General features: G+C 43.1%; 1 protein-coding gene across 2 annotated transcripts in view; it reads right to left on the reverse strand.

Annotated features, from left to right (window-relative positions):
* Positions 1-12,980, reverse strand: part of SATB2 (SATB homeobox 2) — a 174,151-nt gene that overhangs the window by 140,595 nt on the left and 20,576 nt on the right. For both annotated transcript variants that reach the window (XM_005873567.2, XM_005873566.2), the window contains exon 2: positions 12,118-12,294. In XM_005873567.2, coding sequence (XP_005873629.1) covers positions 12,118-12,289 — 172 coding nt within the window. In that variant the 5' untranslated portion in view covers positions 12,290-12,294. The remainder of the gene's footprint in view (positions 1-12,117; positions 12,295-12,980) is intronic.

The raw sequence follows: 12,980 nt of genomic DNA on the forward strand, positions 1-12,980 counted from the left end.
ACCCCCGGGGGGGGGGGGGGCAACAAATAAAAAAGGAACACAGTAGCAAATTGTAACTTAAAATGGTACATGAGATAGCTCTGGTTTGTATACTTGAGAAACCACTGGTTTCATCATTTAAACTCATCTTTCATTATAAATGGATATTTTTGGCGACATGAGTACATTTTAATAGATAACCTGAGTTACATAAATCCTGACCGATCCTTGCTCTGTCTGTTACGAAACCCACCTAAATAGTTATTGAAAGCGGATACTTCTCTCTATCCAAGAGACACCAACATAATCACAGAGGAAAAGGAAGCTCCCTACCTGGGAGCACAGGCTCGGTGTGAGTGGAGGGACTCCCGAAGGCACCCAGAAGGGAGACAAGAGGAATGGTGCCCCGGACACTCCAGGGAAAGGGTGCAGGGTGAGCGGCAAAGACCCCTGAATTCCAGCAGGCCCACCTCACACCTGTGAAGCTGTGGGGTCAATCTTAGAATTCTAAAATGCAGGAGAGAGACAGAGAGAGCGATGGCTCCTCTCTGTCCATGCCCAGGGGATCCAAGGTGAGGTACAAACCAACCACCAAAAGGGATTACAACCCGTCCCTCCTTCAAGCTGGGAGCCTTCCTGACTTGTGTTGACAAATTCCCTACCCATCAGTGCGCTGTCCTCCATCAATTTAAACACAGAACAAAACCTTCCCTAAGAGTTTCCCCCAATGACTCTCTCATAAAATCTCCATCCTACTGCACAGAGCAGAAACCAGAGGCTACAGTGCTGTCATCAGCTGTTAACTCCCGGGACATCTTTAACTCAGGGCCCTGGTTGAGAAGCCAGCCAGCACTCAGTCACGCACCCGCACAATGCTGTGTGTGTTCTTTAAAAGAGGAGAGAGACCAAAATGTGGGCAAGAACATAACTACTGTAAAAACACAATATGAAATCAATTAACTAAAGCTTCCTGAATGACACAATGTCCTTCTACTCTTCTCCCACATTAAAGAACTTAACTCTGTACCACAAGGCCGAGTGAGAAAGAAAGCAGGTCAATGCCAAATTAAAAATAATAATAACAATAACTGGCCTTTCACCTGCAATAAACCAAATGGGAAAAAAATATAGTCTCACATACACATTGGAGGAAGTCACTCTGGTGGTGCAGCATGGGCTAGGCTAGGCACAGCCGCAGAACTTACCTCCTCATTTACTGATCCCACCCAAATCTTTCTAGATAGAAAGCTAATGCTTCACATTGGATTTGAACACCAAAAGCTTGCCGGGCTCGCGTGGCTCAGTGGTTGAGCATCGACCTCTGAACCAGGAGGTCACAGTTCGATTCCCAGTCAGGGCACACGTGCAGGTTACAGGCTCCATCCCCAGTGTAGGGTGTGCAGGAGGCAGCCAATCAGTGATTCTCTCTCATCACTGATGTTTCTATCTCTCTCTCCCTCTCCCTTCTTCTCTGAACTCAATAGAAAATGCACACACAAAAAAATGAAACCCAAAAGCTTCACTACTGTGTAGTGTATTAAAAAATGATAATAAAGACTATGTAAATTACACATTATAACATTAAGTGAAAAATATTGCATATATATATATATATCTATCTATATAGATATATAGATAGATATATATATATATATCTCCAGAGCTCTAACTAGAAAAGAATGACTGATAAGGCTGCCAGCTGTTATCTCTGGGTGGTTGGACCATGGGGGCAGGAGGGTGTCTTCTTTCCACTTTTTCTGTATATTTTTAGTTTTCTATAACTAAAAGCAATTGATTTTTATTAGAAATAGATTTTTTAATATGTAAGTTTGTAAGGAGTGAGATAAATAAAAACGGGGTCTAATAAAATAACTTCTTATAAAATGCCATCTCAAACCAGCAAGTTCAATTTTGTTAGTTAAACTTAAAACAAGCTCCCACTCGGTTTAAAAATCTATATGGTCAGCTACCAATTCCACAATGTCAGCCTTTGCTTTGTGCCTATAAAATCTCGTTACTGTCGGCTAGAACGGTGGACTGAATTGACAAACTGGAACTACGATGCCACTACGCCGGGCCCTGGCTGAGGACACAGTCCGGAGCCAGTGTTTGGTGTCAGAAGGCTGTTTACCTCTCTCAGGCTCAGCTCACTCACTGGTACAATGTGGACAATAAATTTATCTTCTTCAGGGAGTTAATATGGGGACTGAATGTTAAGCACCTAGAACAGGGCCTGCTGTGTCACAAGCACTAAATAATATTAGTTCTTAATAGAATAAACCCATTCATCATATTAATTTTCTTAAATACAGCCATAGCTTGTCTATCATGCAAAAATTTCAGTGTCCTTTTCAAAATCTAAACCATGGCTTAATACAAGCTAATTCTGACAACGTTACATTTACCCTATCCTAAACAGGAGTGAGCCCACATCGGTAAATTTTTCTGAAAACTGAGGTTTAACCTTTTAAGAGCCTATATCATGTGTTTTTAATCCTCAAAACCCATTTGAAACCTTCCATGTTGTTCTGGCTCAGCAGCTACTTTATAGAAGCCTCAAGTTGCCAAACTTCGACAAGATGGAGAGAACAGGGCCAGCATCTGCATAAGATGATGCCAGGTCCTACCTACCACTTGTCACATGCTCATGGTTTATTTTCCATGTCCCAGGTCCTACCTACCACTTGTCACATGCTCATGGTTTATTTTCCATGCCCCCCTGCCACCCCCCCCCCGGCATGTCAGGATCCTGAGGGCAGTGGCACTAGATACTTGGTCCTTTGCTGTGTCCCCAACGCCTAGCACAATGCCTGGCGCACACTAGGCCCTCCATAAATACTTTGCTAAGTGAGTACATAAAATGATTCTATGTGGCAGAACCAGAGAATTAAGGTGCAATCTTTAAATCTTTCTCTGCAGTTTTCTTCTCCAGAAAACGGGGACAATAAAACTCAACTGCATTTCCTCCTGTGGCGCTCCACAGGCTAAATAAAGTGCTTTCTTTCCAAATAACATTGATATATCTTCTATTGCAGAGTGTCTACACCAGGCCCCCTTTCTACGAATCCTCCCTCCCATCCCAAGGAATCACAGTATTCATAATAATAACACATGACATTTAGAATTGTCCTTTATGACTGTGGCTCTGCAGCATATATTTTTAAAAAAACCAAAATCCACCATCAGAAGTTGGTGAAACTGTCAGAGCTTTTGCTCCAGAACAGACTCCTCCCAACATGGGTGGGGGGAGGAGTTGGAGGGGGCAGCCTTCATCTGGGAGACCACTGGGCTTTGCGGGCCCAGTCATTGAGGGCGGAGGTTTGACTGTGCCGGAGCCTTCCCGCTTGTCGTCCTTCGATTTGTAACCCTGACAGAAGGCCTATGTGTGACGGATCCCCCGCCTAGCTGGCCGGGAGCAGGAGGAACCTAGGGTGCTGCGTGTTTGCGTGTAGCCCGCAGCAATCTTCCCACCCTGAGTCACAAGCTGGTGAAACAGGAGGGCAGATTTGCTGCTCTGTCCTGGGCGATAGGTAACGTATTTCTCCAAACTCAAGAGAAGCAGACAGACAGAGGAAAACCTTTGTGTGTTTTTCTCATTGACACACAAATAACGTTGCCAGCCACTGCTTTCGAGCAAGCGAACGGTATGCACTCAGACTCTTCAGAGCTCTCAAAGCTGCCATCCAAAAACAACAAAACACTGCTTTTCAAAGCCCTGGCTCTTTAGATGCTCAGCACAGCCGTGAGAAATCCATCTGACACCTCAGAGACCGAACCAAGGTGCCCATGAGTGACCAACTGGCCGCTGAGAGCTGGCCTTCCCCCTGCCTCCCTGTGTCACACACAGATAGAAGTGGTCCCTGGCATCTCAGGGTTCCCTCCTGCGCCAAGCTCCCTAAATAAGTAATAAACCCCCCACGTACTGATAGGAGGCAGATGAGTGGGTTATTATGGCATTGAGATCCCATAAGAATTTTAAAATTCAATAATCCTGTATCTGAGAAAAGTTGGACGAAGTATAAGTGTACGATGTGCACTAAAATAAAAAAGTGAAAGCACTGCAATTGTGAAACTTCACAAAGAAGTGACTCAAATTGTAAGATTTAGATGATAGAGCTCTTATCCCTATTTTTTTTTAAGCAGGGAGTTTTTAAAAAGCATTTTCATATTACAAAGTGCTCCATGGCCAAGAATTTTTTACTGTCTATCATGAATGTCAAAAGAGACTTTATTTAGAGTTGGAATAGGGTGGAGCAGCACCCAGACTGAGGGTTGTATCAATGGAGTGCTTTAATATGAAGGATCTACCTGGAAGATACCAGCTCTCTGCCATAGCATTTGTAAGTGTCTTAATGAATGCACTTTTCACCAAATTAGTTCCCTGAATGGAATCTGTGCTATATCTTCTCAAAACACAGAAAGGCCAGGGTCTGCAGCATTTGACTGACTCTAGCCTGCATTTAAAATATGAAAGGCAGTTTGGAAGGGAATGGGATAAAAAAAAAAATTTAATCACAATATAAACTGTATCTGAGTATCGCCAATTTTAGGTTGTCAGTTTCCTACTCAAAACTCTACAAAGCTATATATTTGTAATGGGACATACTCTAAATAGTAAATAAAAGCTGCATATCATTGTGAGTCAATTGGTTTAACCTGGACCATTTCACGGGAATGACAAAACACAGAACTTAAATGATAAGTCCCCTCCAAGTCATAGGCATGAATGCCTAAACTCTGAGAAGGATTTTAAGCAGTTTAAAAAATACTCCAAAGTTAATTACCATCATGGCCATTTGCCCCAAACAAAACAGCTAACTGAAAACATTGCTATACACTTCTTTCATCATGGAAGAAATAATGAGCTAGATTTTTTAAATGAATTATTTCTGATGGTGTGATTTTTTTTAAAATGGGCAGGTAGAAATCACAAGACCAGAGGTAAAATGAGATGACACCCCCCCCCTTACACCCCGCCACACACACACACACTGGCTTTAGCAGTTTTTACCAAATACTTCCTACTCAACCAGTAGGCATCCAACATATGAAGTCAGATAGGGTCATCCCTTCTGTAACGTTACACAGACAAAAATACAGTAAGCTGACCCTCATGTGAGCCATAATTACATATCTATATATGTGTAAGAATATAAACAGCCTGGCCTGGCCGGCGTGGCTCAGTGGTTGAGCATCAGCCTATGAACCAGGAGGTCATGCTTCAATTCCCAGTCAGGACACATGCCCGGGTTGCAGGCTCAATCCCCAGTGTGAGGGGTACAGAAGGCAGCCCATCAATGATTCTCTCTCATCATTGATGTTTCTCTCTCTCTCTTCCTCTCTAAAATCAATAAAAATATTTTTTAAAAAGAATATAAACAAATACAAGAAATACAGGACTATAAACATTTGTATTAGATATTTTCTTAAGTATCTATTAGACAGGGAAGTAAGATAAGCATTATTTTCCCCCGTTGGCAGGAGCAGTGTTTCAGGTTTTGCCGTGTGAATGAACAAACATATGTGCTCACACACATACATGAATATTTCATTGTATGTGGTGAAGGAGGGAAGAGTATAGGGCTTGTTAGAGGTTTGTGTTGGCCCAGCCAGTGTTTCACCTTTTGGCCCGTCCAGCTCTAATGAGGTTCATTGAAGCCTGGTTGGGAGCAATTTGGGGGTCGCTTTTTTAGCTCTCTTTTGAGAGCCACAGAATTTTTTTTTTTTATGCAGCTTGTTTGTTAAAAGTTTGCTCCAAGGCCTAAATTTTCTAAATATGCACCTTTTTCCAACATTGCCCTTATAAAGAGAAAACTGCTGAGAGTGTCCCAAACATGAGCATTTAATTAAAGAAGGAAAAGTAGAAAAAAAGAGAGAGAGCCAAAGAAAGAACCCAAAGAAGCAAGGCAAGGCGAGAGAGCATTTTAAACATGTTCAATGGGGAGAGGGTCAACCTTTCAGAGCAGGAGACCTCGGCTCCAGACAACATAGGACTGTCAGCCACCCTCCCTCAGAAAGAGTGATTCCTGAATGCCAAGGTTATGGCTGAACTTATTGATTGTTTATTTGAGACCATAGCATTTGCAGTATTTCTAGGGTAAGAACTGCCATTAAGTTTAGCAAAACAAAAATTATTTTGCATTCATTTGCAGCAAACCTAAGTTTTAAAAAACTTTTTATGAGCAACATTCAAAGACTTCATAGACACATCAACCAAGCACAATAAATACATCGATTTGTGTGGCTCCCGACACAGCAAACACTTAAAAAAGTTTGTGAAACAATTGTGGAAATTTGAACCTTGACTGAATATTTCAAGATTTTAAAAAATTATCTTTGTTTTTAAGAATCATGCTGGTATTGTGGTTATGTTTTTAAAATAAGCTTTATCTTGCCCTGGCCAGGTCACTCTGTTGTTTAAAGCACCATACCATATACCAAAAAGGTTGTAGGTTCGATTCCAGCTCAGGACACACACCCAGGCGGTGGGTTCGATCCCTGGCTGGGGCAAATACAGGAGGTAACTGATCGACGTTTCTCTTTCACATCAATGTATCCCTCCCTCCCTCTCTCTCCCATCCTTTCTCTCTAAAAAAATCAGTAAAAACATCCACGGGTGAGGATAAACATAAATAAATAAATAAAAATAAAATAAGCTTCATCTTCAAGAAATACTTAGTAAAATATTTGTAGTTAAAATATGAGGTCTAGAATGAGCTTTAAAATATTCCAGTGGGGGAGAGGTGAGAAAAGGTTGGAGGCAGCAATAAGCAAGATTGACCATAAAGTGTTACTTGTGAATCCTAGATAATGAGTTCACAATCCTAGATAATAACTAGTCTCTCTACTTGGCATATTTTGCATGTTTCCGTAATAAAACATCTTAAATAATTAATTTAAGAACAGAGCATTTCAAGCGCTGAACAATCTAAACTGAAAGTGTATTCATTTCTAATGGCAAAATGTACTTAGAAAGTAACTTCTGGTAAAGTTCTTCCCAATAAAATGTTGCACAAAGCTAGTCCACTGGAAAGTCTATACTAATAAATATTATATAAAATAATAAATATTAAAAATTAAGCCATTCCTTTTTTATATAAATATCCTTACTATTTTTGTTTTAAGTCTTATTCTATTTACTTATTGTTTTTGTTTTGTCTTTGTTTATTGATCTTTCAAAGAGCGGGAGAGAGGGAGAGGGAGAGGGAGAGGGAGAGAGAGATATCAGTGTGAGAGAGAAGCATTGATTAGCTTCATCCCGCACACACCCGAATGGGGGATCAAACCTGCAACCTAGGGATGTGTCCTGACCCTTAATCAAACCTGCCACCTTTCAGTGCACAGGGGGACACTCCAACCCACTGAGCCACACTGGCCAGGGCTATTTATTTAATTATAAATTAGCACCAAAATTATAAATAAATTTCATATGTACTTCTATTCTCTGAACCTCAGTATTTGATATTTCTGAGCTCAGAGGGTCAAAAATCAACTAATAACCTACACTCCACTCTTCGTGTGTAAGTAAACTACCAAATGTAAGCTCCATGAATGCAAGATATTTTTTTTCCAGTTTTTTACCCCCAGAACCTAGAAAAGTGACTGGCACGTGGTAGGCACTTAATATTACTGAATTAATGACTTCTGAAGATCAGAATCACTAAGCAATATGCTTTCTTTTCATATCAGGAATCATCCTGGCCTCATAAGCAAGACTTGTGTATTAAGCACACAACCTTCAATAGACATTAATTCTGTGAGGTTCATTTTTTTTATTTACTTATTTGTTTTTAAGGAGGTATGTTTTGCTTACCTTGAAAAAGTATCTCTATGTATTGCATCATAGAAATGAAATATGCTTAATTTATCATTATCTAAGAAATATAAACTAAACTAAACTCCCAGTGACCACGTCTGTCACAGGACAGCCTGGGGGAAGGACCCTGAGTCTGGACGTGGGTCTCCCACCCCCTAGTCCTGCATCACAGGGAACGTTACTGCCCCTGTTCATTTGCCTCAGTTTCCTCATCTGTGGAATGGGAAACATAATTTACTTAAAAGAGCTGTTGTGAAAATCAAATTACTTAGTAAATGTAAATCTCTAGAATAGTGTCTGACATATAGTAATTGCTCAATTAGTGTTACCTAGCACTATGAAGACTCTAAGAAATGCCTTGGTTTATACATCATAGGAGCATACTCATGACCTACTGACTTTTAAAATCTTAAACAGAATAAAACAAGAGAAATGCATCTGTACCATGTACAAGTTTTCATGTTTACAGATAAATTAGGGACAATGTGAACTGATAATCAAAATTGGGGAATAAGGTAGAAACTTCCTACTTTTTCAGAGAAGAATTCATGAAGTAGAATTTCATACTTATACATTGTTTTCTGATTAGAAAAAAAAAGGATAAAATCCCACTTAATCCACCCTGTTGACATAATGTATTTCCTGTCCTTTTTTTTCTATGCATATATGTGAAATTTTATATAATTAAGACTGAAGTGGGGCAGGGAGGGGAGGAGGGAGGGAGAAGAATAAATGGAGTGAAGAGTTTAAGTGGGGAAAGAGGATGGGGGTTTCTGCATAGTGGTCCCCTATGTTCACATTCCTCCTCCAAGAGACTTGGATTGAGAGACGCGGACTCATAGCCTACTGTGCCATATAAAATGTCCTTGCTGCTCACTACACCTTAGCCCACCTCTTCTGGGAAAAGCAAAGAGCCTGCCAGCCTCAGTGTTTTGCATATGCAAAACAGCAGATCAGATGCATCCTGTAGCTCACATCCTTGAGACACAGCTATGGCATGTGTGCTGGGAAGTGCGGGTTTGGGTAAGTTAGGAGCTTAGTGCCCGTGATTTATGACGGTATCCTGTGTCTTTATCTCCCTTGGGTACCACTATCTGGCCTGAAATAAAGAAGGTTACTATTAAAAAGGGGAAGGGGTGGGAGTTGGAAATCTCTGAATTCCATTTTAGTGGACCTTCTCTCATCTTTCAGAAGTAAATATTCTTTATGGATACAACCTCTGAGAGGGAGGGCCCTCTGTGAAAAGGAAACTGACTATCCCGGAAGGGGTGGGAGTGCTGGTGAAGGTGGCGGTGGGCAAAGGGACATCTGTAATCCTGTCGACATAAAACTAACGTCTTAAATAAATCAATAAAACTAGAAAAATAGAAAATAAGAAATAGAAAATCTACTATCAGGCTCCTTTTATTGTCCCCAACAGCAGTTCCACAAACTTGGACTATATATAGATGCTTAATCACAACCTGAAAACAAGAAAAAGACTATCCCACACCCCTGGGAGCATGGGTCCAGGCCATTGTACTGGGACCTGAGCATCCCTCCAAAATAAGGACCCTGCGGAGACAGGTCCTCTTGTAAAGGCCCTCGGGATACTAGCCCAACCGATACTGAAACTCTTTTCTGGTCAAGTCCACATGAAAATCACACTTCAGGAGCCTGAGTTTTACAGTAGGTGCCAGGAGTCCGCTCTCCACGCAGCTTAGCTCTGCCCCCAGGAAGAAGAGCTCGGCTTGTACAGGCACTTCCTAGGCTGCAGATGACTTGCTGGTGCCTCCCCCACCCCTGGGGGGCGTTACCTAAACACTCACAACCCAAACCAACACAAAACAAACCAGGAAACGAGAGACAGGAAACCTCAGGCCTGGAATACGAGGCCATACTTTGTCCTGCTGCCTCCCCCAGCTTCCTCCCACTCTGCTGCCGGGCCGTACAGGGACCACCTGTCCCATCATGCTCTCTGCTTGCTCCATAACCAACAAGCAGCAAACTGCAGACCCTCGAGGATCTAAATGACAACAAAGACCTAACACATTCATCTCACAGCAAACAATTCTAAGTTTTCCTATTTACCCACAGCAGAGACCAAGGAGCCTAATTTAAAACCAAGTAAACACACCGTGATTTCTGTTTCCCTCTGTGAGGTTACAGTACAGGGCGCAGTGATGAAACCTCTGCTCACCTACAAAATACAGTACACCTGTGATCTCGGGCTCCTTCAGAACATCGATTCAGCTTTTTTAATAGTGTAATAGTTCGCGTTTTTTAAACCAGGGTTTTCACCCACTTTGGGGAGGCGGAGATTCGCTTTTGACTTGCCCACGGTTTAACCCCCCGCTGTAGACTAGCATTTCCTACTAGTGCGTCGCACTTGGGGGTGCAGGGCTCTGGGTTCACATCACTGAATGGCACCGTGTGGCTCCCCGGTGCCCACTTCCTGCACGCCCCTTCCCGGAGCCCGTGCCAAGAATCAAATCTTGGCCACTTAGCGCCGTGCGCTCCACATGTGAGCTCACGGCGCGCTGAGCAGCGTGCTAACGGAGATGGATAGCCTGTCAAGCAGGAAGCTGGCACGCCAGGATGCAAGCAGTGGGATACAATGACCTTTACATTCAGGGAGGAATATCCCTAAAATGGCATGAAAAGTGTAGGGGGGGGGCTGGGGGCGACCCTTTTATTTCATAGCGTGGAATAAAAGCATGCTGCCAGCATGCAATTTGCTCCAGATCACATCTTGAATCCTTCGCACCAGAAGGAAAGTCCTGGGAGAAAGGAAGGGAATCATCCTTTTCTGAGCTGCTGTGGCAACAGCGGACGGACGCCCCGATTCGCTGTAGGCGGCGCGGGACCTCCTCTGAGCGCTCCGGGTGGGGTTCCGAATGCACTTGGGCTCACCAGAAGCCAACATTCTGGACCCCTGGTTTCGGATGGGCTGTTATTTTGGGAGAACTAAGATAGAATTTAGATACTTCAGGACAGCATTTTTTTAAGGTACTGATCTGCTCACAAAATCAGAGCCCAGAGCTTGATCACTGAAATCCCATGTCCTTGGTCACCATATTTGTTAGTTTGCATAAATAGCTTAATCTCTCCTGGTTTCCTTATCTGAACAAATAGATGTTCTGACTGATAGTTCCTAGGCATTTTTGGAAGAGGAACGAACTCATACACAAAATAGCAAAGATTTCTTGGCACAGCCGCACGTGTGAAGATGGTAATTTATAGGAATATATGTAGGAAATTGGGATATAACACAAAACCCAGAAGTCACAGGTTTCTCTCCTCTAGTTATAACTATTATCATAAACTATGCAATTCAATCATTTCAGCTGGAAAACAAGGATAATCATTCCACTGAGTCAAAAAAATTTTTTCTATTCTTCAAGGTTTGGGGGCTGTTTGTGTTGTTATTTGTTTTGTCAGTCCTTTGGCAGGAAGAACAATGGGCTTTGCCTAGAAGGCGGCCGCCCAGGCTCACAATGGGCTCCCAGCCGCACAATCACGCTGAAATACTGATGCAACTTTAATATTCAATTAACTAGGTAAGAGGGATTGATCACAATGACACTGAGATTTTCTTTTCTTTTTTTTAATGAATGGATTACATCAAAACTACAGCGCAGTATTCAAAGACACAAAAGTCAGATGCATCCATTTTTTTTCTCATTTAATTAAAAGCCGATTGTAAAGTGTGGAAGTTGCAGTAAATACATTTTTAAAACTGAGCGCTTATAAATTATGTACTAAAGTTTGGCAAGTTAGGAATGAAGCACCTCAGCACCAGCTCAAAAACATACCCATCTGGGGACTCAGAGAAAATACCAGGGTTATCAATGAAAAACAAACCATCAAACACACCGTGGGATGATCACTTTGAAATGCAAGGTGGTTTGGGTGGCTCTAGAGGTGCTGGTCCAATCTTTCCTAAAGCAACCAGAAAATAAGACTCCACCCTGCCAAGCGTGGCTCAGGGGTTAGGCGTCGACCTATGAAACCAGGAGGCCACCGTTCGATTCCTGGTCAGGGCACATGCCCGGGTTGCAGGCTAGATCCCCAGTGTGGGGTGTGAAGGAGGCAGCTGATCAACGATTCTCTCTCATCATTGATGTTTCTATCTCCCTCCCTCTCCCTTCCTCTCTGAAATCAATAAAAACACATTTTTTTTTAGAAAATACTCTGCACGAACTATTCTGCTGTTCACTGTTTGAGAAAGATGCTCAATTTGACCATTCTCCTCCAACCCGTGTTTGGAGAATCACTTCGGGGAACACATTCTCCCCCACATCACGACAGACAACAGGGAGGCGGAGGGGAGGGGATGATACCTTGGGCCTGGGCGGCGGAGCTGTGGGAGTACCCCAGGGCCAGCAGCGCCGTCTCCACCAGCTGGCTGAAGAGCACGTCCTTCCGAACCAGCACGAACTCGGCGTGTTCTTCTCTGTTGTCATATTCGAGAGAGCCGTCCAACTGCTCCACCACGCAGAAGACAGGAATCATCAGCCCTGGGGGGACACGAGGCAAGAGCAAAACGCAAACATTACCCAGCGCGTCTCCGTCACCAGGACGAGAAGGGAAGGGACAGTCGTAAAAGTCACTCATCTGTGATCCGTGATGGTTTAGATTAAACAAGCCTCTCAGTCAGATGGGCCTAATGGGAAAGCTGTGGGTCCCCCCTCCTTCATTACTCTCGGGCCTCGGCCGGACTGCCCTGGGCCCCGGGGGAAGGCCTCCGACTCTAGTCATTAAAAGGGGGGCCGCGCCAGTCAATCGGCGGAGTCCTGCCTGCGACCTGAGCTCCCCGGTGGCACATAGGTGAGGTCCAGGCGACCTGCGGGCCCCTGGTACCCTTCCCCTTCGTGTCTACGGTTTTATCATTAACTATCAACCAGGAGGACTATTTTCAGGTCAGAGCTGCTTTGGTCGGAAAGTGCTGTAAATTACCCAGTAGGGTGGTAGGCTCGACGTCAGGGCCTGTGCCATTGTGTGACCATGTACCGGAACGTCAAAAGGCGTGTAAGAGACGTTTCTCCTGTGTATTTTATGTTCCTAAATCCTGATAAATAGGTCATCCATGAGCCTGAAATAACCTGTCCATGAACGTCCTAACTGATGGTGAGCTTAGGTCACAATATACATCGAAATAAAAAGACTTTGTCCTCTTTAAAATTATGATTTTTATCCATCAACA

The sequence above is a fragment of the Myotis brandtii genome, unplaced genomic scaffold (genome assembly GCF_000412655.1).
Source record: "Myotis brandtii unplaced genomic scaffold, ASM41265v1 scaffold412, whole genome shotgun sequence".
Classification (NCBI taxonomy): domain Eukaryota; kingdom Metazoa; phylum Chordata; class Mammalia; order Chiroptera; family Vespertilionidae; genus Myotis; species Myotis brandtii.